General features: G+C 60.1%; 11 protein-coding genes across 11 annotated transcripts; 5 read left to right on the top strand and 6 right to left on the bottom strand.

Moving 5' to 3' along the window:
• Positions 1–323: 323 nt before the first annotated feature.
• On the bottom strand, positions 324–1109 carry PLICBS_008471 (uncharacterized protein; the record flags this gene model as incomplete). The annotated part of the gene is made up of 1 exon (XM_018324006.2): positions 324–1109. The coding sequence occupies one exon, from the start codon at positions 1107–1109 to the stop codon at positions 324–326; it is 786 nt and encodes a 261-aa protein (XP_018177185.2).
• A 1443-nt stretch (positions 1110–2552) lies between these two features.
• PLICBS_008472 (autophagy protein 37) lies at positions 2553–3566 on the bottom strand (the record flags this gene model as incomplete). Its single annotated transcript, XM_018324005.2, has 3 exons — positions 2553–3108; positions 3173–3470; positions 3551–3566. The coding sequence occupies 3 exons, from the start codon at positions 3564–3566 to the stop codon at positions 2553–2555; spliced, it is 870 nt and encodes a 289-aa protein (XP_018177184.1).
• Positions 3567–5117: 1551 nt separating this feature from the next.
• PLICBS_008473 (uncharacterized protein) lies at positions 5118–6191 on the bottom strand (the record flags this gene model as incomplete). Its single annotated transcript, XM_018324004.2, has 1 exon — positions 5118–6191. The coding sequence occupies one exon, from the start codon at positions 6189–6191 to the stop codon at positions 5118–5120; it is 1074 nt and encodes a 357-aa protein (XP_018177183.2).
• Positions 6192–6619: 428 nt separating this feature from the next.
• On the top strand, positions 6620–7065 carry PLICBS_008474 (mitochondral 37S ribosomal protein S27; the record flags this gene model as incomplete). Its single annotated transcript, XM_065601396.1, has 4 exons — positions 6620–6625; positions 6675–6880; positions 6938–6987; positions 7040–7065. 4 exons carry the CDS (start codon positions 6620–6622, stop codon positions 7063–7065), a joined length of 288 nt encoding a protein of 95 aa, XP_065457468.1.
• Positions 7066–8812: 1747 nt separating this feature from the next.
• Positions 8813–10979, top strand: PLICBS_008475 (uncharacterized protein; the record flags this gene model as incomplete). The annotated part of the gene is made up of 3 exons (XM_018324002.2): positions 8813–9721; positions 9774–10400; positions 10452–10979. The coding sequence occupies 3 exons, from the start codon at positions 8813–8815 to the stop codon at positions 10977–10979; spliced, it is 2064 nt and encodes a 687-aa protein (XP_018177181.2).
• Positions 10980–11928: 949 nt separating this feature from the next.
• On the bottom strand, positions 11929–12719 carry PLICBS_008476 (uncharacterized protein; the record flags this gene model as incomplete). Its single annotated transcript, XM_018324001.2, has 2 exons — positions 11929–12438; positions 12588–12719. 2 exons carry the CDS (start codon positions 12717–12719, stop codon positions 11929–11931), a joined length of 642 nt encoding a protein of 213 aa, XP_018177180.2.
• A 1157-nt stretch (positions 12720–13876) lies between these two features.
• Positions 13877–15761, top strand: PLICBS_008477 (uncharacterized protein; the record flags this gene model as incomplete). Its single annotated transcript, XM_018324000.2, has 3 exons — positions 13877–14532; positions 14584–15591; positions 15650–15761. 3 exons carry the CDS (start codon positions 13877–13879, stop codon positions 15759–15761), a joined length of 1776 nt encoding a protein of 591 aa, XP_018177179.2.
• A 589-nt stretch (positions 15762–16350) lies between these two features.
• PLICBS_008478 (uncharacterized protein) lies at positions 16351–17156 on the bottom strand (the record flags this gene model as incomplete). The annotated part of the gene is made up of 3 exons (XM_018323999.2): positions 16351–16515; positions 16588–16860; positions 16917–17156. 3 exons carry the CDS (start codon positions 17154–17156, stop codon positions 16351–16353), a joined length of 678 nt encoding a protein of 225 aa, XP_018177178.2.
• A 69-nt stretch (positions 17157–17225) lies between these two features.
• PLICBS_008479 (uncharacterized protein) lies at positions 17226–18193 on the bottom strand (the record flags this gene model as incomplete). Its single annotated transcript, XM_065601397.1, has 2 exons — positions 17226–17697; positions 17988–18193. 2 exons carry the CDS (start codon positions 18191–18193, stop codon positions 17226–17228), a joined length of 678 nt encoding a protein of 225 aa, XP_065457469.1.
• A 2395-nt stretch (positions 18194–20588) lies between these two features.
• PLICBS_008480 (uncharacterized protein) lies at positions 20589–21480 on the top strand (the record flags this gene model as incomplete). Its single annotated transcript, XM_018323998.2, has 2 exons — positions 20589–20843; positions 20917–21480. The coding sequence occupies 2 exons, from the start codon at positions 20589–20591 to the stop codon at positions 21478–21480; spliced, it is 819 nt and encodes a 272-aa protein (XP_018177177.1).
• A 2601-nt stretch (positions 21481–24081) lies between these two features.
• On the top strand, positions 24082–26737 carry PLICBS_008481 (uncharacterized protein; the record flags this gene model as incomplete). Its single annotated transcript, XM_018323997.2, has 3 exons — positions 24082–24234; positions 24291–26588; positions 26642–26737. The coding sequence occupies 3 exons, from the start codon at positions 24082–24084 to the stop codon at positions 26735–26737; spliced, it is 2547 nt and encodes an 848-aa protein (XP_018177176.1).
• Between the last annotated feature and the right edge of the window lie 970 nt (positions 26738–27707).

A 27707-nucleotide genomic window follows, 5' to 3' on the forward strand; every position in this document is an offset into this window, starting at 1 on the left:
AGGAGGTGATGAGGGTAAAATAATTTACCAAGCTGATGTCTCAGTCGCGTGGTGCTAGCTGGTCTGAAGGTTGGCCATGTGCCGCGTCTTGATGAATGATTGCCTTAGAACCCCAGGCCGCTTCGTGGACGCTCGCCTTATTTAGGCTTGCTGGCAACGCTAGGTCCCGCTTGCTGGACTATGTCGCCGGGACGGCGCTTGAGGCATGACCGGAGCGGCTTTGCCGGGCTAGACTTCGGCCGAAAGGGCCCCCTCGCTGTTGTCGTAGTCGTTGCGGCTGGCCTCGAAGAAGGAGAAGAACGAGGGCCAAACGGGTCCCGCTTCTAGCGGACCTCGTCGGCCTCCATCTCCCGCTTGAGCGCGGCCTCGTACTCGCGCCTGGTCTGGGCGAAGTGCATGTCCATCTTGGTGAGCTCATCGAGCAGCCGCGAGACGGACGCCATGATCTGGTAGGTGGCCATTTCCCGCTGCGAACGCACGGGCACCTTGGTGAAGTCGGGGCGCGGAGGGGGGTCCGCGGCGATGCTGGCGTCGCCGATGGTGGCGGTTAGGACGGACTTTGGGGCGGACATGTTGGCGATCATGGCGTTGTAGTCGTCGGGCGAGAGCGCGCTGCTGCTGCTGGGAGCAGGAGCGGGAGCGGGAGCAGCGTGCTGCGGGTGCCTCTGGTGCTGCGGATGGCCATGGCCATGGCCGTGACCAGGACCAGGGCCAGCTGCTTGCGCAACTGCTGTTGGAGAAAGGACATCATCGTCCTCCCCCTTGGACTGGGGCAGTTGCCCAGGGAGCTCCGGCTCAGCGGCGAGGGCGTTGCTCAGCACGCGGAAGCACTCGCGGCGGACGAGCGCCACGGCGTTGGAGCGCACCTGCGCGGCGTACTCGTCGAGGCGGGCCAGGATGGCGCGCAGGCGCGCGACGCGGTCTGCCGGCGGGGGGAGCGGGTTGGCGGCCAGGTCGGCCGGGAGGGGCACGAAGATGGCGCCGGGGGTGAGGTAGGTCAGCGGGGGGATGTCGCTTGGCTTGTACTGTTGCTGTTGCTGGTGGTGCTGCTGCTGATGTTGCTGATTTTGCTGCTGCTGGTGTTGCGACTGCGGTGGTGCCGCGGACATGGCTGGTGAAGGCACGGTAGCTTCATACTGGCCTCGCTCGCGCATCATCGCGGCGCGTGCGAGGGGAGGTGGCAGCCCATGCAGGTTTCGCTCGCGCAGCATGGCTGCCGGCGCGGTGGGAGGTTGCCGCAACAGCTGCTGCAATTGAGGCTGCGGTTGAAGTTGAGTTTGAGTTTGAGGCTGAGGCTGAGGTTGACGTCGAGGTTGGTGCCGCGGACCCTGAGGAGCTGTTGGCGGCGGTGCTCCGGCCCGCAGGCGGAACAGATCCATAATACGGACTCCCTTGGTAAACGAAGGCAGGAACGATGCGGGGCCTTTCTCGTGTATGGGTGATATTAGTGTATTAGTATCGGGCGCCGCCCCGACGACGACAACGGCGACGCACACGGTCTCCTGTGCCTGTTTTTTGTTTTTGTGTGTGAGTGAGTGAGTGGTGTGGGGGAAACGGCGCAGCAATGTTGAAAGGTAGATGCACGAGGTTGGAGGTGGTGTTGGGCTGGGCTTTTATGGTGCTGCAATAACGAATGCATGTATTCCGTATGGGAAGGATGGAAGGCAGGCAGGCAGTCGCAGGTGACCCCCTTGACTGCAGACAATGGCCCTCTGACCGATCAATTAATCAGGCAGCTTTGCCGCAAAACTGCAGGCGGGCTGCATGGGTTGCTGCACGAAGTGCGGACTTACACGCATACCATCGACAGCCGAAGCGGCATGGGTTTCGTCCGCTTTGCCTTGAGGGATTCTGCTTACAAGGCCTACAACACGTCTCTGTCTGTAAGTCTGCTCAGTTGCTAGTACATGTCGTGGCCGTACCACGCGAGTCTCATGCAAGCAGAAAACCAGCAGCATTATCGTATTGCAGCGGAAACGCCTTGCATCTGAGAGTATTCGGCTTTGTGAATGGTAAACCCCTGTTGCATCATGGCTTGCGCCGAACGTGCAGCTGGGTGATTCTGGGTCGAGATGCCTCGACATCTATCATACATCGTGCCTCTCTATGGACATATGCAGACCTCTTTGGGCCATGGTCCTCTGCCATACTAGGTCCGTCTCCGAATGCCTCACCTCATATTACCAAACAAATGGAATCCCCCTGTGCGTCTACGTTCCCGTCTGCCCCCCACCGGGTGCTTCCCTACCGCCTCTCAGCGGAACGTTCCTTCGAGTTGACCAATGCTCGACGCCGTGATTTCGGGGTCATACATGCCGTGCGGCGGCGACTCACAGCGCGGATTATACCGGAGGAGGGATGTGGGACTTGTCTAAGCCAGGCCGTTCGCAGCGTCGCTTGCCGAGATCAGACTGTTGCGCTGTGCCGCTGCGGCGCAAAGGGCTCGCATACCAGATGGCGTGACGCGGCGCGAATCCTGTGGCTCGGGCGCCATGATTGAGCGTGGGAGGCAGCTCCCGACAGTAGTGTCGGTCTGCATCTGCTGCTGCTCATCACCTCGACGGGAGGACCTTTCTGACATACTCGCGGATGATCTTGAGCGCTGCCCGGACGAGATCCTCCAGGCGCCTGTCCTTTCGCTTGCGAAGCCACAGCAGGACGATGGCGAGGATGACGCTGTCGATGACCAGGTGTCGCAGCACCAGCCAGGCAAGCCAGCTCACCCACGCGGGGTAGCTGCGCGCCTTCTTCGACTTCCACTCCCGTCCTGTCGTGATTTGCTCGCGCAGCGCAGCAATCTCGGCGGAGAGCTTCGTGACGGCGCGCTCCATCTTCCTCTGCCACCGGTTACTGCGGCCGCTCTCCACAGCAGCTTCGGCTTCGTCTTCGAGGTCCATCTGTCTTTGTGACCTCAGTTCGGCCTCGTCCTGCTCGCTCATCGGGCTGAGGATCCTCATCGGCCCGTCGCTCCCGCTCATGGGCTGTTGGAACTGCCGCGGGGCTCCGGTCGAACCCCCGGCCTTGGGGGACGAGCCCGTCGAGCTCGAAGAGTTGTGTTTGATCTGGTTCCAGACGAATTCGAGCTCCGTGACCAGCTCGGTTGCATCCCTGATGGCCCATAATGTCAGCCATGCGTCACTGTGAAGTCGGGGCATCCAAGGTTGGGACTCACGAGGTTGTCGCATAGCGGTGCATCGTCTCGATAAGCGCCTCGACGTATCTGCGCTTCGCCTCGGTGCGCGTGATGCCCCTCTGCGAGTTCCACGCATCCCACTTGTCGCGCTCCCGCTGCAGCTCCTCCGCGGTCAGCCCTGGGCCGGCCGTGGGCTGCTCCATGACGCCGTCGACGTCCCCTTCCATTGCCTGCTTATAGAGGCCATAGAGCCGTAACCGGTCGGACGGAGGCGGCCGCGATGCTCCCGTCTTGGGTATCTTCTTGACTGTGTTGAGGGCGTGGACGAATACGCGATCTGTGCGGAAGGGTATACGATGTCAGCGTAAGGGAGATGGTCCTTTGCACGGCATCAGAGGCGGGATTCGTGCAACGCACCCACGGAGTCGGCCATGGTGCCGGCTGTATCTCGCCACCAGCGAGTCCGTTATGAGGAAGGATCGTAATTCGTGGGCTAGATTGATGAAGCCTATGCGACGTGCGGCAGGGCGACAAGAAGAGGAGTTGACCAGTCGCGACTCCAGCCCTTCAATGGCAGTGCAACGCGATGACCTCCCTCGAGATATGGGGGGACCGGAGCACGAGGGCGGCGCGGGCTGGTGGGCGGGCGGGCGGAATACGGGGTCCAATGCAGGCGCTGGATGCGGGTGCGAGAGTCGGGGCGCCGTGGATTGGACGCGGAGGGAGAGAGGGGGAGGAGTCAATCAAGACGGGGAACTCGGGGGCGGGAGTGGCCGTCGAGATGTGGTGTCGCGGGTGTAATGGTGACGCTGGCTGACGGACGGACGGGTGAGACGGAGGCACGCTCGGCGGGCTGGGCGAGTTGGGCTGGGCTGGGGGACGAAGACGGAATTAACGATGATGCTAACAATGGACATTCCGACGCGGCATGCCGAGGCCCTGTGCTGCGTTAGGTTGCGACTCAGCAGGTGTGACAGGCGGGCTATTGGGCGGCGCCACCAACGGGTGCAGGCGTCGGCCGAGGCACTTCCAATTCTAGGCTCCCGGGCCTATCACCCGTGCTACTGCAGTGCTCCAGTGTGCTGCTGAGCTGGGCTGGCCCGTCTGCATTGCGTCCGCCCTCCGCCCCTCCCGGACTCCCGGGCTTCCAGACGGTCGGTAATGTACTGTACCTTACAAGATTAAACCAGTCGGCTGCTGAACTTGCCGTCGGAGCCGCTGACGAGCCGCCAAATCTCTGGAATCAGAGGCGCATTGATCTCACATCCTTGATATAAGCGAAGCGCCAGCCTCCGCCACCATCACAGCAGTCGTTGCCCTCTCATGCCGGACTGCCCATTGCAACATGCAATGTAGCTTGTGTGAAAGTAACACAGGCATAGTGTCGTCTGTCTATCGCCATTTCTCCCTTGGACCCAATATTGTCCAAGGGTGCTGTACGTGGGCATTTCGCAAGGGTCACCCTGCCGCAGAGGGCCGTGGAGGCACCGTCTCGGCAGGCATGTGACAGCGCCCGGCCGTCTAACACCACAGGATAACCTATGCTTGAAGACAACAACCCTTGCAATAACAAATGCGCCGGCGTCTACTTTTCTTTTCGAGGCCATTCACGATACTGAGACATACTTTATCCTCCATCGCTGCCGTAGACCTCGCAGGTGATAAAAGGCTGTCGTCGCACCCGACTCCACGGCGCCCGCTCCCTCGGAGCAACTAGACCTCACGATCCTCCGAAGTCCGACTTCCCCACCCTTCCGCGAGACAAGCGCTGCTGCACCTACGGAGCACGTCGTGATTCCCACACTTTCTTCGTGTTTAGAGCCATGTTTGTTGACAGGGTGTAGTTTCCACAAACATTTCCCTGCAAGATTCTGACATCTACCCGCATGCAACGCCTTTCTGGGAGACAAACGGCACTTCCTCTGAAGAGTCTCGGGGTATTCAAACAATTGCAACATCTGCCATCCTGTAACCCTCCCTGACCCTATGGTCTGGGGGTTTCGCTTTCCTGCGCAGCCGCAAGGGCCTCTTGGAACGCCTTCTTCTTCGTCTCGTACACCCTCATGAGCTTCTTGTTCTCCAGCGCCTGGGCTGCTGCCTTGTGTCCCGCCTCCTTCTTCTGCAGCGCCGTGCCGGTGCCCAGGAGCTTCTTGTTTTCGCCCCAGCCGTCAAGGTACACACCGACTGTGTAGAGCGGCAACCCGTTGTTCTTGTCCTTTTTGTTTCCCGGTATGTCGAGATAGCTGATTAGGACGCCCTTTGCACCAATGGCCGCCCGCAGCCTGTCCTTGGGGTTGAGCTTCGCGTTGACGTCGGATGGGGCCGGAGTTGCCTTGGACGCCGGGGCTGATGCCACTGCGCTGGCACCGGCCGATGCACCATGCTTCGTTTCGTATTCGACAATCTTCTCCTTGAGCGTCTGACCCCAGAGTGCTCGTATCCAGGCTAGAGCAACGGCCTTGCCGTGTTGAGGGTCCGACGCGACCACGGCGCCAAAGTACGCCTCAAACATGTCGGCCTGCGTTTTGCACAGGTCTTTGTCGCTCGATCTGCCCCGTCCCAAACCACGATCACCATGAAACTCCGTAGGGAGGATCGCTTTCGATGACATGTTGTATTCCCGGAAGTACCCAGCGAGTGTGGTGTTGCGCACCAGCAGCTCACGCAGCTGGGAGCAGCGGCCGGCAGGAGTCTTCGGAAATGTCTTGAAGATCAGGCCGGTGGCCGCGAGCTCAATGTACGCGTCGCCGAGCCACTCTAGCCGTTCGTAGCTTTCCTCACCGTTTCGGGGAACGCCAGGGTGAGTGAATGCCCTCTTCTCCAATTCCGGGTCCTTGACCTGCGGCAGCGGAGGCAGCTGTGAAGAGATCTCTGAAGACTTCCAAGGGACGAAGTCTGTCAGGCTGGGCATTGACTCGGACGAGTTCGGCTGCATGGGCCGTGGCTGGCCATCCTTGGGGGGCTCCGACTCGTCCTGCCTGGGTCGCTTGCTACTCGCCTGGTCACTCTGGCTGAGGACCTCTCCGGCCTCCAGGCTCGAGGCTGGGCGTTTGGCCATTGCTTGCCCAACTTTGCCAGTGAGATCCAAAGCCTAGAACAATCAGTGAGTGGGTGAACGGCGGTGAAATATTTGCACTAAAATGCTCTCACGGGCAAGCTGTGTCGAAGAGAGCGTGTCGGGCCCTCGGTGGTCTAAAAATGTACGGGTTTAGGGCACAAAGTGTAAGGTCTGCTGTTCAAGGTGTGACTGTGAAGAAGTGTAAACCAAGTTCAAGTCGGCACGGCTTGGGGCGTCCCCGTGGTCGGTATGGTGGAACTGGTCTGCTGCCCCACATGCATCACACTAACCAATCGTGGTCCCGGAGAGCTGTGCCGGCCAGGATCTGAACGACTTCACCTCAATCTCGAAAATTCGACGTCGACGGCAACAACAGCACAGTCGGCCATGCAAAGATGAGCGTCCCTCGCGCACGGATAGTGGAGTTGATGAAGGTAAGGCCGCGAAACGTTCCTGCAGTCGCAGGCAGCTAACCGCGCCCAGGCGCAATGCCAGGTCTTCGCGACAACGTTCAACCCTGAGGGAGCGCGCATGGGCAACAAGGTCCTGCGACAGCGATTAAAGGGCCCTGCCGTCGCCGCATACTACCCAAGGAAGACGGCAACCATCAAGGATGTGAAGCGCGAGTTCGGGCCCATCCTCGCGACCTGGGACGACGCCGAGGAGGACCGGTTCGAGTACATTGAGGAGTACGCAGACTCTGATCCCGAATCACTGGCAGCGGTACGCTCACACGCATGATACAGGCTGAAGCAGAGAGGGAAGAGTGCGCCCAAGAAGAAGACGGGACCGCCAGGTGCGTCAGCGATGGCTTAAGATATTGGGGCTCTTTGCTAACCCTCAGCTAGCTGCCACGCCCGGCAAGAAGCGATGATCTCGAGACGCCGATGGTAGACAACCTTTCGGACCGCGCACGACAAGTGACGATACCCGCTATGCACCGAAGCGAGCTGTACGATGGACTGCCGGGATTCAGCGCTGGCAATGTCATAGACGAAGACGCCGCAAAGCACGAAAGGGTGCTGGCGGGGGAATGAGCTTCGGACGCTGTATTTTACTGTATCATACACCGAAAATGCGAGAATATCTACGACAGTGCCGCCGTGGAAGTGCTTGGAACTTCTTTTCTTTTTGATGGGCGCCATATTGTCAAGACCCGGCTATTGGTTCTTCAGGAGCAGATGGTCGTTCACGTTGGCTCTCTGGGTCGCTCTGGCTTGGTCTCGCTGATGATCAAAAGCTCTCCCTCGGCAGTGCTCGTAGGAATCGGCGCACGGTATTTATCTGCGGCAGGCCTCCCGGTCCTTACTCGTGGGGACGGCATCCACTGCTGACTATTGCAGAGTACGTGCCAGCATCATCACCACACGGGACGCAGCCGCGAGGCATCTACGACCAGCACGCATCCGACATTGGCCATGCGCCAAGCCTTTCATCTAACGCTTCTCTTGCCCTTGGAGATTTGCAGGCGGTCCTCAGCGCCATCATAGCGGTCATTGCCAAGGAGTGGGTAGCGAACAACCAGGCACGGGGAAACAGTCTACCTACCGTCCGAACAGGGCGACCTGCAAAGACCTGGCCGGACCCTGCAGCTGTGAGTGCCCACCTGGGGCGAGATGCTGCCTTGAGCTTCTGACGGCTGCCATTCCAGGTTGTTGCGGGACCTCAGCCCGGAGATCTGTTCAGGGTGTGCAATTAGGTGCGCAGTCCTCGCGCGTTCGCTGAACACCCCCTGCCAGCTGGCGTGCAGTCCGGCGCTTTGCAGCACGCCCAGGTCCAGCACTGGCGACTGCGTGCACGGGTTGGAGTGGCACACCGCACTGCCAGTCGTCAAGTGCTTCTCCCGTCCTTCCGCACCTCGCCCCCCCAGAAAAACTCCAGCCTTCCCTCCCTCCTCACCCGTCTCGCTTAGGCCCCAGTCCACACCAAACATCTTCCCACTGCCGCCTGCTGGTCGACTCTCGTGGTCGGGCATAATTTCGGGTCTGCCCAAGCACTCCTTCTTTCCTTATCGGCCTTGGCGGCTCCTTCTTATTTACGCGTTTGGTTTGACTAGACTCATCTTCTCCGACGGTTTGTGGAACAAATCCTCCCATCCTCCTCTGCCTCAACGCGGTTGGGCTCCCCATCTCCCAGCGCCTTTGATCTCGTTGGCCTCTTCTTGCCTCGCCATTTTGATCATATTTTCCGATCTTCTTCAGTCCTCGCTAGACGCGACTCACCAACGTGCACCTGCACCCAGTCTTGGCTACATCATGTCGGCCTCCGAGCATCGCGGCCCGACTCCTCAACAAGGAGGGCAGCACGCAGCGGGCCTCCACCAAGACGACAGCACCTCTCCCTCCGGTGTTTCGGGCTCTTCGGTGTTCGTGGGAGGCGTAAGTGATTCCTACCATCTCATTTCTTCCCCGTGCACCGGATCGTGGCCGCTGAGCAGCTGCTGAGCCACAGTAGATGCGCGATGGCAGCTCGGACCCTTCCATGCTCAGAAATGTTGCCATCCTGGCCAGCTCCAAGTTGGCAAATCAGCCTGGCCTAGTGGTGCGATTGCTGAACAGCTGATACTATCTTGGGTACTCACTGACACGCATCTTCAGGATGGCTCTCCTGGATCGTATCCCATGGACAAGCTACTCGCCAAGCTCACGGAGCAGCAAGCCGTCCTCAACCAGCAGAACGAAGCGTTGAGGTCCGCCGAAGACGACAAAAACAACAGAGTTCATGCGAGAACCGCCGAGCACGCCTCGTCGAGCAACTCGTTGCCCATCACCCCGGCTTCCGAAGGGTTTCCAGCGGCTACCCCCAGCACTCGCCCTGCAAGCGCCGCCATCGAGGACTCTCGTCCAGAGACTGATGAAGTCCTGAGACTGAAGCTCCAGTTGGCTCAAGCGCAGAATCAAATTTCCAAGCTGGACCAGGAGCTGGCCAAGACCAAGTCCTTCAAGGGAGAACAAGAACCCCAGGGCTACATGGTTCCGCGAGGCATGCCACCGGTCTCCCGAGAACCAACCTGGGTGCCCCCGGACGATTCTCAGTCTGACACCAGTGACGCCATGTCCACCACTGCCCTCAATAGGAATCGCGGCATATGGGGCCCGTCAAAGGGAAATTTCGCCAACAATGCCTTCCAACCTCCGGCCAGTGAGCCGGCCCCCGGAAACTGGTTCGGTGGTCGAGGCTTCGGTCAGGTATTTGGAGACTCGAACGAACCCTATCCTGTGGTCGACAGCTTTCGTGCTGATCGGGCCGCACAGGACCCGGCACAGATGATGCGGCCCCCCGCCGGTCGAAGAGGCGGTCGCTACGACCATCGACTGAGTGCCCCGAACCAGTTCGCGGGTGGCTTTGGATCTATGGCCGGACCGGTTAACCATCTTGATCCCATGGCTGCCCAATTGCCCATGAATGCACCTCCGGGACTTGGCCCCATGGGGCTTGGGATGTATTCGCCGTATCAGCAGCAGCCCATTGGAACGCCCTTGTCCCCTCACGCCTCCGAGTTTACCTCGAAAGCAGGCTGGAAGAATGAGGTAATTGCAGCGAGACTTCCCTTTCTTGTAGCCGTCTACTGACGTCGACCAGGTCGTGCCGGCTGAAGGCCCAACGTACCTCCCAGCGACGGAACCTCTCAATTATCGCCGACTCCTTGATAAAAACGTCAGCGCCAATTGGAAGTACATCGTGGACAAGATCGTTTGCAACAATGACCAGCAGGCGTCCATCTTTCTTCAGCAGAAGCTCAAGGTCGGCAGCCCTGAGCAAAAGTATGAGATTGTTGAGGCAATCGTGGCGCAGGCGTACCCCCTGATGGTCAATCGCTTCGGGAACTTCCTGGTTCAGCGTTGCTTTGAGCATGGGACTCCCGAGCAGGTGATCAAGATCGCGGACGCCATCCGAGGGAACACCCTGAACCTTTCCATGGACCCGTTTGGATGCCACGTGGTCCAGAAGGCGTTTGACTCTGTCCCCGAAGATTACAAGGCAATCATGGTGCATGAGCTCCTGCGCCGCATCCCGGAGACTGTTATTCATCGTTACGCCTGCCATGTGTGGCAGAAGCTCTTTGAGCTTCGTTGGACTGAGACGCCGCCTCAGATCATGAAGTATGTCAACGACGCCCTGAGGGGCATGTGGCACGAGGTTGCCCTCGGAGAGACGGGCAGTTTGGTCGTTCAGAACATCTTTGAGAACTGTCTTGAAGACGACAAGGTAACACAGCCTGAGCGAGACGGCGGAGTAATACTGACAATTGCTTTGAAGCGCCCATGCATCGAAGAAGTACTCGCCAATATCGACATCGTCGCCCATGGCCAGTTCGGAAACTGGTGCATCCAGCACATTTGCGAACACGGCGCCCCCCCTGACCGCAGCCGGGCGATTGACCATGTCATTCGCTACGCCGCTGAGTACAGCACCGACCAGTTCGCCTCAAAGGTCGTCGAGAAGTGCCTCAAGATCGGTGGCACTGACTTTCTTGGCCGATACCTGGACCGAGTTTGCGAGGGCCGCCGCGATCGAACCCGGATCCCCCTGATCGATATCGCGAGCGACCAGTACGGCAACTACCTCATCCAGTGGATTCTCAACAACGCCACGCCTCAGCACCGTGAGATGGTCGCCGCCCACATCCGCAAGCACATGGTGTCCCTGCGAGGCTCCAAGTTTGGCTCGCGAGTCGGCATGTTGTGCACCAATCATGCAGTTACTACTCGACCCGGTCCCGGGGTCGGTCCCGGCATGGGCAGCCGCATGGGTCCTGGACCTCGATTCGGAGGCGCGTATCGTTAAGCCAGAGCAGTCGAGCGTTCGCCTAGATGCCGCTGCGCATTGTATTGCCCGAGGCAGATGACTGCGACCGCTCCCCGAATCAAGCTTACGTTGCAACCGCTATCCAATTTTGCCTCTCCTTATTCTGCCCGAACTGACCACCGAGCAAGAATTTGTCGACTTTCACTTAGGAACATTTTCCCTTGCAGGTAATTTACAGATCACCCGTCATCCTACGCTCAGCTGGCTACAGCCTCTCTGGGTGCATTGGACACATCATGGTTATGGATTTTGCAATATGGAGGAGTACGCAGCTGTTAATCGTGAGGGGGCCTGCATTCCATAGATGACCTGTCAGCATATGCCTGGGCGGGCTGGCGGTGGTCGCACCTTTGGGGTCCTCCTGCCCAAAGCAAGGAGACCTCATCGGCGCCGGCTACGCTGACCCAGTTGGCTTTAGGTGATCTTTTACAGGAGGGCTAGGGAGTTTGTTCTGGCACGTCGGCGGGCACTGAGATTGTGGTTTCCCACCTTCTGCTTTTTACGGCAGAGTCTGGTGGTCTGTTAGGCGTGCCAAGTAGAGATGACGCTCATTAATGAAAATGTTTGGCTTTAGCACTGATACAGGTTGCATGACTTGAACGGAAGCCCGAGTCGTGCGCTTCATAATACATGAATGTCCCGGCATCATTGGCATGTTTGGGTAGACGTAGCCCCTTTGAGTTCGTGACATGCTGCGAGATTCAACGCCTGTAATGTAGCCGCCCCATAGACTGCGTGAGATTCGAAGGCTGAATAGTGTGAGTGGTTAATCATCATGAGGCAACCGTTTCTGCTTGAGCTTCAGGCACCTCGGTGTCCAACGGCGGAAAGTCTGTATCGAGTGAATGGGGAAGATCCATTTCCGGTGGTGCGACGACCTCGTCTCTCTCCCAGGGTTTCTTTGGTGCGGCTCGTGAGCCAACGGGTTTCACTCCCTGCTCAGATAGTAAGAATACGAGCTACACTGGCGCATCATGTGGAGGTAAAGTCTCACCGGGTCTCTAGCAACCGTGTTGGGGATCTGCCTAATTCCCGGAATCGGCTTCCCTTCTTGCAGGAGCTTAAGCATCTCGGCGAAGCCCATCGGGTAGCTTGGCTCGCCTGCGCCGCCAGGGGACGCCTGAGACGCGGCACTGCGGTCCACGTAGAGGTCGGCCTTGGGGGCTGCCTGCTGCCAGGAGAGAGTCGATGCGGAGGATGCGTCTCCCGCCGCCTTGTCTCCTGCGTCGTCCTGCGCGGGGAGGTACTCTGGGGGGACGACCTGCGGCGGCTTGTGGTCGGGGTGGTCTGCGAGCCATTGCTGGTACTGGGCGAAGTCGATCTGTACGCCGATGCGTTGCGCGTAGTAGAAGACGCGGGCGTGCGTGGCGATGTCTGTGGGGGAGCCGCCCTGCGGGTTGGGCGAGCCGGGTTCACCGAGGATGGCAGAGAGGCCGGCCTGTAAGGAGGGGAGAGACGGACGGGTCAGCGTTGAGGAGCGTCATGAAAGTCGCGGATGAGATGCTCATGGCGGCAGCATCGGCACCAGCAGCGGCAACCGCTAGGGATGTTTACAAGGATGAGAGGAGCGAGTCCGGGCAGACGTACCAGGAATGCCTTGTCCTTGCTCCAGGGGTAGGAGTCAAAGGCCTGGAAGATGGAGTCTTGGTCTGTGAGGGAGCGGATGCGGTCGGCGCCGGAAGCCGTCGGCTGTTGATGTGGTGGCGGCGGTTGGGCCATGGTAATCTAGGTGCGCAGGTCTGCTTCCCCGCGCGAGGAAAAGCACCTTGGTAAAGGATGATGTGAGGTGAAATGAAGTGGCCTGGCTCGGTGTCGCGTGTGCAAGACGTATAAGTCTATGGGGTGTGAGTGAGAATGAGGTTAGGTTGACTTGCATGTGACGAGAGACAGGGAGTGACCAAGACGCAGGCGGCGGTCGTCGTCGGGTCGGGTCGCTGGCTGGGCTGGCTGGGTCCCTGCATCTGGGGTCGGGCGCTCTCCAGCAGGGGAGGGTCTGGCACTGGCACAGTGGACAATGCATGGCCGTGGCGGGTGGGCTCAACACGGGCATGGCAAAACCTCGGGGGCGGTGCAACGACCTCGTGGCATGGTCGCTGTAAGCCGGGTGGTCCAACGGCGAGGTCGCTGTTCCACCTGCAAGCACCGACGTCCAGTAGATTTGCCCAAATCCGGTCAGACGCACTTGTCTGGTGCTGTCTAGAATAGCAAGAGAGAATCGCACTGATGTGCATCCTCAGCGGCGAGATGGAGCTCTGCAGGTCGTCAGCACTTGGACGCAGACTGCCACGGGCGGGCAGGCGTTCAACGCTCTGGCGTTCCTATCGCACTGCACTGTGGTGGATTGTCACTGCGCGCGGCGGTGCCGGCACGGCAGTGCGCCGCAGCTGCAGGCCATGCCAACGCCCCGCAGCGCACGAGACTGGCCCGCCATCGGCGGCGCCCTTGTACCTCTACTCACTGGAGGTACCTCACCTCCCACGCCCCCCTCGGTAAACCGCCAATCGCCGCCCCTCGATTCGCAGTGACAGGCACCGATCAAAGGCGCACCTGCCACTTCTGGACCTGCCGCTGCAACCCACCTCCCCAGCCCAGCTGCTTCTCGTCTCTCGCAACCCCGATTCAACTCTCCTTCGCCTCATCCGCCGCCGAGCGAGAACGAGCACCAGAGCAGCAGCGGCCCGGGCCATCTGCCATCCCTCGACCCAACCCGCGGGTTCGCCGTCCAACCGTCATCCGCCCGCAGCAATCGCGTCCGACCACAGCTGCGATCACCGGAGCAGTCGCAGTGTGCAGCGCGGCATCAGCCCAGGGTGCCCACGTCGCCGTAGTCAGTCCGCCAGCGTCGTCGGTCGCTTCATCGCCAACACTCCGCCCCGATGCATCGCGCGGCCGTCAGAGCGTTCCGCACCACGTCGACATACCTCAGCGTCGTCCGCAACCTCTCCCGGACCGCCTCGCGAACCCCGCGCCGCGCCCTCTTCTCCTCCGCGAGCCACCTCGCACAACGTCAGCAGCCCAGCGCCAATGAGCCTCTGAGGTCCTCGATGTACTTTCGCCGCCTCCCTGTCGCCCTCGTCTCCAGCCTCGTCGTCGGCTACGGCGCCTGGTACTCGTACAATTCGTCGAGCGTCCCGGGCGGCCAGGCCGCGCGCAGCTTCACCTCGAAGCAGGGCGCCGGTGTCGGGGCTGGGGATGCCGTGCCGACGCGCACCGTCCTTGTCGTCGGCGCCGACGAGCTCAGGCAGGGCACCATCGTGGGCGAGGGCCCGATCTTGAAGCCCACGTCAGACGACGGCCGCAGGATCGTCGAGATGCTGACCCCCGATCAGGCCACGCAGAAGCTGCGCCGCTTGGAGCAGTCCTTTTCTGTGAACCGCGGCGAGGGCGTTACAAGATATGATCTGGTCCAACTGCCTAGCAACGACCCCATCGAGGACGACCACGCCGAGAAGATCGTCGAGGTTCCTAGCCGCGCAGCAGGAGCCGAGACCAACAGCGATTGGATGTTCTGGGGCGTGTTTGACGGTCATTCGTAAGCCGAGCTTGTTCGTTACACTGCCACATTCAACTGACATACGCCCAGCGGCTGGACTACGTCAGCGACCCTTAGAGAGAGCCTCATCAGTTACGTCGCCAGGGAGCTCAACCATACATACAAGGCCTCCGATGCTAGCCTCCCGAGCTCGGAGGCCATCGAACTAGCCATCAAGACCGGCTTCAACCGCCTGGACCACGAGATCGTTCACAAGAGCGTTGAGAAGGTCTTCAAGGCAAGCTCCAAGGCCGTAGCTGCCGAGCTACTGCAGCCAGCATTGTCCGGCTCTTGCGCCTTGTTGTCCTTCTATGACAGCAGAAGCAAGCTGCTCCGCATTGCTTGCACTGGTGACTCTCGCGCGGTTCTGGGCCGACGGTCCAACTCGGGCAAGTGGACGGCAACTGCACTGTCAGAGGACCAGACGGGCAGCACCCCCAGCGAGGTAGCACGGATGCGCAAAGAACACCCTGGAGAGGACAATGTGGTCCGCAACGGCCGTGTCCTGGGCGGCTTGGAACCGACTCGTGCATTTGGCGATGCAGTCTACAAATGGAGCCGGGATGTTGCCGGAAAGCTCCGCGAGAGCTTTTTCGGTCGCAGCCCATCTCCCCTGCTCAAGACGCCGCCATACGTCACTGCTGAGCCGGTCATCACGACGACCAAGATTGAGCCCGAGAACGGCGACTTTGTTGTGCTCGCCACTGACGGCCTCTGGGAGATGTTGACCAACGATGAGGTGGTTGGTCTTGTCGGGCAGTGGATCGAATCCCAGGCCGCAGGCTCATCCAGCTCGCAGTTCGAAAACGCCTGGGCCAAGATCTTTGGCTCGGCCAACAAGCCGCTCCCTATCGAGCAAGGCAAGGGTGACGGGTCAGATGGCCAGCGGACGCCTATCCGCGTACAGCAGTGGGGGATCAACCCGGATGCTAAGGACCGCTTCACCGTCCAGGACAAGAACGTCGCGACGCATCTCGTTCGCAATGCGCTGGGTGGGAACAATGACGAGCAAGTGCGGGCGCTCCTCACTCTCCCTTCACCCTTTTCCAGGAGATATCGGTAAGGCTCGAGAGCCCGGTCCCCTTTCACAAGTATCGATCCTAACAGTGTCTCGCAGGGACGATCTGACGGTGCAAGTCATCTTCTTTGGCAAGGGCGAGAAGACGGGCGAGGTGACGGTAAATCTCGACGCCACGGCCCAGCCGGACGAGCCCAAGGCGAAGCTCTAGACGGCCGAGTCAGGGAAACGGCCGCAGCGGTACAGTCGCAAGATGCTGGCGCTAGCCAGCATGGCGTTGACGGCCCTATCTGCATGGTGTCTTGCCTGATGCGGGCTGCACCATTGCCTCACCACGGCAGTGTGAACGGCGCAGGAGCGACTGGTTGAAGAAGGATGCACAAGCGGGGCGTCTAAGCGTTAACTATGGTTATGCTGTCTTGCCCGCCGCCGCTATCTCGGGATATCGGGATACAAGGCGGGCGAAACTCTATACTCACACACAAACAGCGCCTGCGGTTGTATACGTGGGATACGCGGTTCCAGACAGGTGCCCGTCAGCACCCACCCAAACAAAACCGGCACTCGATCGTGCCGACGAATACTATTTGTACTAGAGAATAATAAGAAACGGTTCCGGTCCCCGCTGATGCACCTTTCGCCCAAAAACGCCGTGACACGGTCATGCTCTATCCCCAGGCTCGTCCGTGTTGCTCGTACAAACGCCACCAATGCAGTACAGTATTCAAAACGACAATCTCGAAGAAGCGTGATCGAAAAGTGAAAGCAAGAAGTCGTGACGAAGGGGCAGGTCGCGCGCCTCAGGTATTGCTCTTGGGCCAGAGCAGCTTCCTCGTCCGCAGGCAGTGGAGCATGGTGACGAAGACGCCGACCCAGACGATGACGAGTACGATGGTCATGATGGAGCCGAAGAGCCGGAGGCCCTTGCTCTGAAAGATTTTGCCCATGACTTGGGTAGCAGTGACCTGGATGAAGGTGAGTATGCCTAGAAGAAGAGAGGTTTAAAGATGGGGGGCGAGTATGGGCCTTGATCGTACCAGTGCCGTGTTAGGGAACACAAACGACCACCACGTCATTTGAAAGGGCAGGCTGCTCCCCGACCGGGCGTACTTCCACAGGGAGCCCACGGAGACGAGAAAGAACCACATGGCGAGGCCCCAGAGCCAGAGCCCGACCAGGATGGACACCACTCTGACGATGTCGACGGTGGTCTCGGAGCCGAGAAAGCTATGGGGAAAGATTTGACTGGCTTGATTCCCGAGCTGTGCGATTCCCGCGGCGGTGAAGCCAAATGGCCCTATCGACATGAACTTGGCGGGGTCTCAGCAAATGCATTTTGTCGGGGGAGGCTCTCATGAAAACTCACCACACCTGGCCGCTGGGTATCGCGCGGCAGCTTCTGCGTCATAAGCCGGTAGACGAACGCTGACGAGATCATGAACGCAATGAGGCATCCGGTCCCCTGGGTCGTTGCGGCGCCGAGGGCAACCGCTGTGGCGTTGAGCGAAAGAGTGTGGCTCGAGGTCTCGGCAGCGTCGATGAGGGTTGCGGCAAACGGTGCCGTGAGCAGCAGAGGGTATGCTGGAAAGACCCACGTCGGTGTCATTGTGTGGACAGGAAAGATGCTGTCGTAGTCAGTGAGCGTGTGTTGCGATGGGACCGTGCGCACGTCGACTTACAGTGTTGACCATAGGACAAGGTAAATGCCGGCACTCGCAAAGACGCTCAGCGCCACGTAGAACCAAAACATGACCTCCATGGTCCTGAGGAGCCAGACGCCCGAGCGCGGCACGCCATACTCGCAAGTGTTGATCATGATGATTGCGATGGAAACAAAGAAAGCCGGGATGAACAGAGACTCGACTTGGTCGGTGAAGGACCTGACGAAGCTGCCCGGGCGTAGGTAAAAGCGCGCGGCGATGAGGATACAGTGAAGCAGGAAAAGTGAGACGTTCAAAAGGAAGAAGAAGACGCCGATGCCCGTGACCCAAGATGCCCGGTAAGGAAGAGAATGAATGACGTTGGCGATGCCGCCGGTGGCCATGGTCATCGTGAAGTAGGTCCATTGGTAGCAGGCGATGCGGTCTCTGAGAGTGACCTTGGCGTCCGGCAACATGGTCTCTGCCTTCTCTACCATGCCATTGAGACTTGATTGATTGGGAGGCCAGCGACCGTGCCCACGCGCGGCGTGCGCATGGCCATCTGAGGCGGGCGCTGCAACATACGACGGCCGTGAGGTGAGTGGAGCGCGAGGGACGGGGCCGTGAGCGGCAGGACGTGGTGCAACGGCAGCGGATCCGTGAGGCTGATGAAAGCTCGGGGTCGGTGACGGCGACGAGAAGAACGGCGGCTGGTTTTCCTCGGTCGGCGACTCATACCCGCAGCCCTGAGATGAGACGGCGCGCTCGCTGCGGTGAGGCGAGTCGGTCGGCATCACCACTTGGGCGCGGTCGGCGGCGGCCATGACGACGCCGCGGCGTCCAGGTCCAGGTCCTCGGGGCGGCGGGCGACGAGCTTGGAGACGAAGTAGAGGACGACGAGCAGGCTGGGCTCGGCATGGGAGAAGGCGAGGTTGATGTAGACGAGGTGGGTGAGGAAGACGACGTGGTTGAGGACGAGCGACCCGACGTTTGCGAGAGGCATGATGAGATGAGTTTCGGGGTGGCGATGTGTAGGAATAGCGTCGACGAATTGGAGCCGGCTGAAGATCTGCGCCGCGGGCAGGGCTGAAGGATGTGGGCTGTAGACTGGAGGGTCGCGGACGAGTATCTGTGTGTGTGGCTTGTGTCGGCGACGACGGATCTTGGCGGGCGGCCAGGACAGGAAGAGGGGCGTTTATAAGGGGGGCGAACAGACGGTGAGTAAACACCCGGGCGAAGTTGGATGGAAAGGCGATGCCAAGAGGGTTTGCCTCCACAGTATCGATGGCTGTAGGTAGGTAAGTAGGCAGCGACCTGCAGGCGCAAAACGAGTTGGCGTATGTACGGAGTATGTGAAGTAGCAAGCGCGGAGGGCGGAGCCGAAGAAGCAGCAAGTTATTATTGCAGCGGACCCAGGGCTAAGGTGCGATGGCGTAGGTAGGTTGGCTTCCCCGTCTCGTCACCGGCAGAGGCGGAGGTCCCGACAGATGTTGGTGGCGATGGGGGACGAGACGAGACGAGACGAGCTGCGCGAAGAAGAGATGTTGGTGACGCGAAATGGACAAACATGGAAAGCCCGACAAGGCTACAGACGATAGGAGCGGCTTTCGGCACCCACGAGCGAGCGAGCCCGACGGTCTGGGAGGCGTGACGAAAGGGAGGGACGCAGGGGGGGAATCAACCGGCGGTGCCTCTCCGCGGAACCCCTGTCAGTCGTGTCTCTGGGCTTGGCGATACGTAGTATGCAGGGCGGTCTGCGTTGTCCGCGTCTCTGGGTCTGCGTCTGCGTCTGCGTCTGGGAGTCTGCAGGCAGGCGCACGACGATGTCTGTTGGCCGAGCCAGAAGTGACGACGACGAATTACCCCCGGTAGAGATGTTGGCGCGCACGCCGGCACGAGAGAGGGCGGGTTGCAGCCAAGCCCTGCGCGGGCCCGTGGGAGTTGGGAGACGGTCTTTGGTCGTCGTGCCGACTGCCGCCACCGAGGATCGGGTCCCGCGTGCGGTGCAAACGTGGATTTTCGTAGGTAGGTGGGAGTGATGATGGACGATGGTAAAGTCTGGTTCGCCGTTACCATGCCCCAGGGCACGACGACGTGATGTGCTAAGGTAACTTCAAGGGCACTGCATGTGGTTGTAGAGCCTATCTTCAGTGGCGTTGCGGGCGCCGGCAAGCGCGCCCCAACGGGCCTCTTGCCCTCCACACTCCCAAGCGGCGTGCGCACAGCCACCTGGGCATTCAGACAGCCAGCCTGAGGCGCCGTGTAGCTTTCAGGGTCACTGCCGGCCTGGGCATCGCGCCGCAGGTGGTACAGGCCTATAACGGCTGCGCTCGGTCCCATCCCGCTGGATACACTGCTACTCGACATAGGACGCCATGGAGACGACGTGCACGGGAGATGGCCTTCTGCGGCGATCCATTTATACCCACATGTCTTTAGAGGTGGCCCTGAGCTGGTACCAATGTCAAAGGACAGGACGGACAACCATCAACCCGCACAGACACGAGGAGGCGCCTTGCGCTCGCCAGAACCGAGACCCCAGCGCACGCGCGATACGCGACATATCATCTGCCACGAGGAAACGTGTTGTGCCAAGCCCAACGACGACTTTTGCCCCAAACGCAATGCTCGTGAGCGCAAGGGGCGGCACTGTACCTAGGACAGACCGCTGGCTCTCTGACCGAGGTGTTTCGCCGGCCACGAGAGGAGGAGTTGGGTTTCGCGCGCGCACGCACGGGGCATCCGCTGTCTTTCTCTCCGCTGGAGAAACAAAACGGTCACTGCCCCGCTCTCTGCACGCCCGCGCCCGCGCCCGCACCCACCAGTTGACGTCCGTCCGGCCCCCCAAACTCCCCCTACCCCTGCCAATCCCCGGCGTGTTAGGTACGGTAGTGCCCGGCCCCCCCATCCCCCCGGGTCCCGTCCCCCCGAGTTTACGCCCGGCAGGTCGTCTTCGAGTGCTCTCCCACGACGAAAGCACAGCGGGGCCCTGCACGTGATGCTCGTCATCATGCCACCGTCGCGTCGTCGCCGAGAGCGGACCCAACCAACTAACGTTAAGTGACAGCTTTCGGCACAAAGGACCAGTTGGCAGCTCTTCCTCCATACCCGACAACACGGTCGAGCAACGCCTCCAATTGCGCCCACCTGGTCGCAAGGCTGCAAATGCAGCGCCCTCGTTATCATCAGGCACTTGCTCTGATTTGATTGGAGGCCTTTCGAGGTCCTCCCCTCCGCGCCCGCGCTTTGCCCACGCTGGCCCTGGGCAAGCAACGTCCTGTCGACGGTCGCATAGACGACAGCTGGCCTCCCAAGGCATGCGCTGCTGAGGCACGATACCGCGTCGGGCCGGCCACAACTCCACGATAGTGTATCCTGGACAGCTGCTACCGCCCAATATGACATTCACGAATGCGCCCGTCACGCGCCTGGCGGTCCTCGGACTCGTCTCCGTGTCCATCGCCGCGAGCATGCTCGACGTCAAGCACTACTTCTACATCCTCATCGACACCCACCTGTGGCGGTACCGGCAATTCTGGCGGCTACTCGCCTACCAGGCTTGTTACACCAACTCGACCGAGGTGCTTTTCGCGGCCATCTCGCTCTACAACATGAGGGTTGTCGAGCGCATGTGGGGGCCGCGCAAGTACGCCGTAAGTCCGCTTGAAGCTCTCTCATGTCGTTGCCGTTAGAGTCCCAACCCCGCTGACCGTTGTGGTGTGCTAGTCGTTCCTCATCGTCACGTACCTGTTGACGGCCTTTATCCCGCTCCTCATCATGGCCGTCCTCCGCCCGCTGTCTTCCACCCTCTTCAACTACATGCCCGCCGGCCCGACACCCATCATCTTCGCCGTCCTCGCCCAGTTCTACGCCATGGTGCCACACATGTACAAGTACCGCGTGGCCACGTCGCAGGCCCCGCCGACGAGCGAGCCCTTCTCCGGCGTGACGTTCTCAGACAAGACGTATCAATACCTCATCGCGTTCCACCTGTCGCTGCTGCAGTGGCCCGGCTCGGTAATTGGGGCCGGCGTGGGGTGGCTCGTGGGACATGCGTGGCGAGGCGGCGTGCTGCCGGTGGCGTTGATGTCGTGGCGGTTGCCCGGATGGATGGTCGGGCTGAGCTCGCAAAGACGCAGCGCGGAGTTTGAAGGGCTGAGGCGAAGGCTGGAAGGGGAGAATTCGACGGGCGTGTCGACGGGCGTGCAGGGGCAGCCCGACGGTGGGCAGGCGGATAGACGGCGCACGATGGGACAGCAGATAGTAGATCAGTTCCGCGAGGCGCTGTAGGTTGTGCTTGATACCGACTTCTAGAGTCTAGACTAGGGTTGGTAATGGCAATCGTACCAGTACCAACCTCCTTACTTCGTGACTTGTGTCGTTTTGCCTTTGTGGCCACCGAGCACTGTGATGCATGATAGGTAGGAGGGCGAGGTTGAGGAATGAGTGTGGCATCTGAAGTCATCCCATCTCCAGACGAAGTGCAGCTGCCCCTGCCTTCTGCTGCAAGACAAGTCCTGCATCAGAGACGCGATAACATGGCCTCACCCGCATTCGTCACCCCACAGCCTTCCCAAGCTTTCGCTGTAAGGCAACCGATGTGTCAGAGACGGGATAACAACGCCATCTTACCCGTACGTATCGCGCCGTCTCGGCCTCGTGTGGTGTGCGAGTCCGTGCCGAGAAAAGCAAGCAGCAAGCGTTAGCGCGTCATACGGAGCACTTTTATGTTTGTGTGTTGCTCTTGTCGTGGCGTTGGCCGTGCCGCGCGAGCTTTTCTTTTCGTCAATCTCGTTGCGCCAAGTAGCTTGCAAGCAAAATCCAGCGATAGTTTAGGCATTGTCTTCAGCCATATGACGTCTTCATACGAATATAAGGAGAAGAACCGGAATTCCCCTATGCATGACACGATGATCAGCTCGATGCCTGTATGTACGTATGTACGCACGAAATGTACAGGCCAGGTCTCTCGGCTGGCGGCACATGGGCGTTCATCTCATGGATCCGGGCCCCCCGGGCCGGCGTCCAATCTCGTCCCGAGATGCTGGGAAATTAGGACGTGGGCTTCGGGGATCCCCAGCTCGCAGCCGCAGACGCCGCCGCCGGCTGGGCTCTTTTCGGCTGGGAAAATTTTCCATTCTCACGGCGTGGAAGGCAAGGCAGGACAAGGGCAAGCAAGCACCTCATCATGCATCGTCGCGTAAAATAATCACTTTCGGGGCTCCGGGATGATGATGGATGGCACCCATGCAACGAGCAAGGGCCATGGCCGCCGCATGGGTGGCATGTGGGTGGACGGGCATGGCATGGCATGGGTTGCTGGTTTGGTGATCATCCGCACCAGCACGGCGGCGAACATGAGGAGCGGCATGCGCTAGACGGTTCAAGTTTCGACACCAGCACCTCAGCTCGAGCACCTGGACAATTCTCAAAAGCCATATTACGTCCTGCGCAGGTTGTCGGCCCTCGGAGCCGAGGCCAGAATGCGCCAGTCGTACGAGTAAATGCCTTCAGGCCGCCGAGTAGAGTTGGCTGCAGCATGGAAGCAGTGGGAAAGGGTACGTGCTCAAATTGTGTCAATTCCTGCCCGCCGCGTCGGCTGCTTGGCATGCCTCAGGGGGGCTTGGGGCGGAGGGGACGCGCATGCGCTGTAATCCAAGGATACTGACTCCGTGCCTTACAGCATGGCGGGCGGTCCCACTGCTGCTGCAGGAGGTGCCCGCCCGCCCAAGGCAGCTCAGGCGGTCCGCGACGTCGACGGGTCGTCCGGTCTGGGCCCTGGACGGGGCTAGCGCCCGCCGAGCACTGCCGCTCAGGTCCATGCCCGGGTCCCAGCGGCGGCTGACCCGCCCGCCCATGCCGTCGCCCACGCGCGACCGTCCAGGCACCGCGACGCTACTGGACGGCCGCTGGGCGAGGCCCCCCTCCCTCCCAAAAAAGGAACCACTCATCCACTGTCGCCCGCTGTTTGCCTGGGGCTGGATGGCCTGGGTACCAAGTGATGAGCTGCCCCGCGCGCGCCACTGTCTGCTCCAGGGGAGGTGCCCGCCTCTCAGCCCAACCGCCGCAGCGAAAGCGCGCAAAAATGATTGGAGATGGACTCCGGGGAGTTTGCCTGAGCTGGATGGGATGGACCCAGCAAATCCGCCTGACGGGGAGTGACGGGTCCCGCATTGCAGTCTGGTCCGGGTCTTCGTACCTCCCATGAGGTGCTGACGGGAGGTACCCGGCCCAGGCCTCGCAGAGCCGCCCACACCTGACGAGGTGGGCAGCTACCTTAACTTTCGGTACCTTGCGCTACGCTATCGGCTGCTCCAGCGGCTGCTGCAGCCCCAGCCAGCCTGCGCGCCCTGCCCTTTGCCCGAAGGGCGGGACTCCTTTTTCGAACGTCCCGTCGCCAATTGTCCAGCCACCCATCCGCCCTCCACGACTCTTTGTCCAGCCAGCCCAGGCACACAAGCGCCCGTGATCCTGCCCCCCCATTCCACGACTGTTGGTGCTGGGCCCCATTCCCGTTTGCTTCCTCGACCGTCCGCCCGCCCGCCCGTCTTCGTCGCGATCCCGGTCCGCATCCGCAACCACGACGCTGGGGGGATACACGCCCTTGCCGCAAACACCTTGCATAGGTGCACGACAACCCGTCACGTCGCCTCCGATCGATCGAGTCTCGCCCTGCCTTTAGCGACACAGTCGGGCCGTCTCTTCGCGACGTGGACAATCGCAGCAGACAGCTGCAGCCTTGCTCCCTGCTCGCTCGTCCCGGTCCTGCGACGCATGGCGAGCTGACCCGTCTCGACATTTTACGGCCGCCGTTTCTTTCCTGTGTAATGTGTATATGATAAACGACCGTTCGGACGACCAGTCGAGTTAGAAGGGAATCGCTCGCCCAGCATGAACGGGTATCCCGGGGGAGGCGCTCCCTACGACTACGGGGCCTCGGCCCTGTCGCCGCCGACGACGAGCCCCAAGAGCAAGATCTCGCCAGACGGATACAGAAGAGATGCCCCTAATATCTTTGATCGCGATGCCCCGCGATTCAACTTGGTGAGCGCGCTCAACTCCCCAGTGCCGCCACGGCAATTGAGTCTAACGCCTTGCAGGGCAACGGCAATGCGACGACGAAATCGGGTGTCGTGGACCTCAAGGACCCCATTCAGATTCACCTGCTCACCGAGACGGCACTATCAGACAGCAAGGGCTACGAGATATTGACGCAGGAAGAGGTGGATGAGCTGAAGAAGCAGTCGCAGCTCCTCGCACAACGCGTCGAATCCACCAGGACGAATCTCGCGATCCAGTCAAAGTATCGAGATGCGGCCGTCTCCATGGCGAAACTGTACCGCCCCGGCGGCGCCAACGCGTCTGCGCCCGACGACCGAAACGCAGTGGAGGCCGAACGGGAGAGGGAGTCGTGCGAGCAAAAGTGCGAGGAGTTGGCCGCGGAGCTCTTCAACCTGGAGAAGCGTCTCATGGTTCCTCAACGCCGATTGCTCGAGCATACTGCCGGCATCCTGCAGCTCACCCACAAAGCGTCCAAGAGGAGGGCGCCGCTGCAAAATGGTCAACCCCCGAACGGCATCCCAGGGAGCCCCGAGAGCCTATACACCTACTCCCACAGCAGAAATAGCCTGGATCAGAACGGCGAAGAGCAACACCTTGACGATCCGAGCTTGTATCAGCTGGAGTCGCTCGAGGGCGTAAACGGGCGGGCAGTTAGGAAGAACGCCATCGAGATTCCCATGAAGTCACCCATTCGCGAACAGAACCAGATGGACCGGTTCCGAGAGGAAAACATGCAGCTGCGTGGCCAGACGGACATGCTCATCAAGAAGCTCCAGAGCCTGAATTTGTCGCTGCGGGAAACCATTGTCAGGTTCAACCCCGAAGTCAACAGGGCCTACCAAGAGCCACCGGGAGACATTGTCTCGCAGGACGCGAGGCCTGCTGAGCTCATCAAGAGCCAGATCGATTACCTCGAAAGCGGTCTCGTCGCCGTACAAGCCGAGCAGGATTCATTCGCCGGAGGCAAGGAGATGGGCGAACGGATCGAGTCGTTGAACCTTCAAGTTCGGGATCTGCTCATGTCCTCCGACCCTCACTATACGCCCACCCCTATTCCCGCAGAGTCCGACGTGCAAGGCGGCCTCTCCTACCTCGAAGACTCTCTTCGCCTCGCTGATTCGCAGCTGGGTCGGGCATTGTCAAAGGGTCACGACAGCGATTCCGGCCCCGTGCTTAATGATCTGTGGGACGGCATTCAGAGAGGGTTCATCGAAGCAAAGAAACGCAAGGAAGATCGCAAGAGATCCCGAATGGACAAGGGTCTGCCTGACGAAGACGACATGTCAGAAGATGAGGCGTTTGACACGAATGAGCCATACTCTCTGAATTCATTCGCGACTAGGGTTCAGTGGCTACACTCTCAGGCCTCAACACTGAAGGATCAGAAATACGTGCTGAAGAGACAGATCAAGCAGCAGCGCGAGCTGAACAACAAGTCTGACGCCGAGAAGGATGAGGAGCTCAGCCGAAGGCAGGAGGAGCTCGAACAAAGCCGTGAGCTTTTGTCGAGGGCCGAAAAGGACGCCATGGACGCGCAGAGGATGCTCTCAGACGCGCTCCAGGATCTGGAAAAGGAGAGGGGCTCAGCAGGCGCAGCCGAGGCCGCCGAAGCCGCCATCCAGGATCGCAACGCCAAGATTGACGCTCTAGAGACAAAGCTGAAGGATGCGCAGAGCAAGCTTGCTGCCGCCGAGGCGAACGACCAGGGATCCGGGCAGAAATTGAGCAGCTTCGAGGCCCAGATTGCGACGCTCACACAAGAAAAGACCGCCGCGGAGGACAATGCTCAGAAGCTGCAACAGCAGCTCAACGAAAAGACGGCCACCATGACGGCAAACGCCAAGGCCATCAAAACGAAGGAGGACGAGCTGGAGCTGCTCAACATGACGCTCGCTGAGCTCAAGACGGAGCTGACCATTGCTCGGGCGGAACTGGACGGCGCGTATGGCTCCCGTGCAGAACGCGCGGCAGAAGTCGCGGCCATCAAGACCAGCGCCGAGGTGGTTAAGCTCCAGAACCAGGTCGACCGACTCAAGAAGGAGCTCGGCGAGACGGTCCAGGAATTGGAGGCCATCACCAAGGAGACGATCGGCTCAGAGCGTGAGAAGCTGGAGCTGGAGGCCAAGTTGGACGAGGCCCTCTCCGCCAAGGCATCATTCGAGGCCGAGACGCAAAAGACGAGAGAGAGGATGGCCAAGCTCCAAGAAGACCTGGATGGTGAGAGGCTGAAGGCGTCTGCGGGCGGTGGCAAGCCCGGAGCTGGTGCGTCTATGCTGAGCGAGCAATTCCGGGCGACGATGCGGGAGGAGCGCAAGAAGTTCCAAGAGGACATCAAGGTAAGCAACCACTCGCCAATGGCCCAAGGAGCAGCTGTTAACGACGGTCTCAGGAGGAGCGTGCAAGGTGCCGCAGGCTCGAGGAAGAGCTGGGCCGGCTCAAAAGGAGCCAAGGGCCAGGCAAAAGCCCGCTCAGCCCCCGGCAATAATCACTGCAGAACGCCAACCTCGCGCTTTCTCACACGTCATCCGATCATCCTTCGTGCAGGTACACCAGCCTGCTCTCTTTTCTTGTATATTCATTCATACGGACTCTGTTCCCTGTATCATCTTGCTTTCATGGGGCCAGCTATTGGGCATCGGCCGGTTTGGCTATTTTCGCTTCTTGTAACATATCTCTATTTTGGGGAATCGGTTTTGTTATCTTTTCGGTTTCGGGCCTTTGATGAGGGGTGCTTTGGGCATTATAGACTTGTACTTGCATGGGCAACGCCGTCTCGACGGCGACAAAGAGGTGCCGAGGGGAAGAAGGAAGCAGGAATAGCAGGAGAGGGGTTGACAGAAAAACAAAGGACGCCCGTGTTTATATAGGAAGTATAAAGACACAGGGGACTTGGATGTGGACGGGGCTGGGGCTTCTTTGGATTCGCCCCACAGATGTCAGTCAGGGTTAGGACCGAAGCAGCCATAGTCTTTGATAAAGAAGCATGTTGACGTGTTTGTGGCTCTCACTGTCGACACCCCGAGGACGTCGTGTTGTTGCCAACTGTCACCTTTCACAGAATTATGAGCCCGTGCCGTACTTCTTCCCTTCCACAGAATTAATGTCCATGAGCGGTGGACGGATGCTTGTACCGCGACATGCTGCATCGTGGAAAGGCTGTTTGACAATGTCGATTGACAAGGACGGCAAGAGGTCCAGCCTCGGGCATGTTTACAAAGGTCAATTGGTGAGGACAGCGAGAGGTTCAGGCTCAGCCTCGGCCCCGGCATATTCACGACGGGCTGCGTCTGTTGTGACGGTCGGAGATCTCCGGTCTGGATATGAGGTCTGTAAGTGGCGTCTTGACAACATATACCAAATACACTTGATAGGCGGATGGACGCAGGTATAAGCGGGAGGCTCCACGGAGAGAGAGAGAGAGTCTCCGCGAACGGAGAGGTACAGACGGAGAGGGT

Source organism: Purpureocillium lilacinum, assembly GCF_023168085.1.
Source record: "Purpureocillium lilacinum CBS 284.36 DNA, scaffold_6, whole genome shotgun sequence".
In the NCBI taxonomy this organism is placed as follows: domain Eukaryota; kingdom Fungi; phylum Ascomycota; class Sordariomycetes; order Hypocreales; family Ophiocordycipitaceae; genus Purpureocillium; species Purpureocillium lilacinum.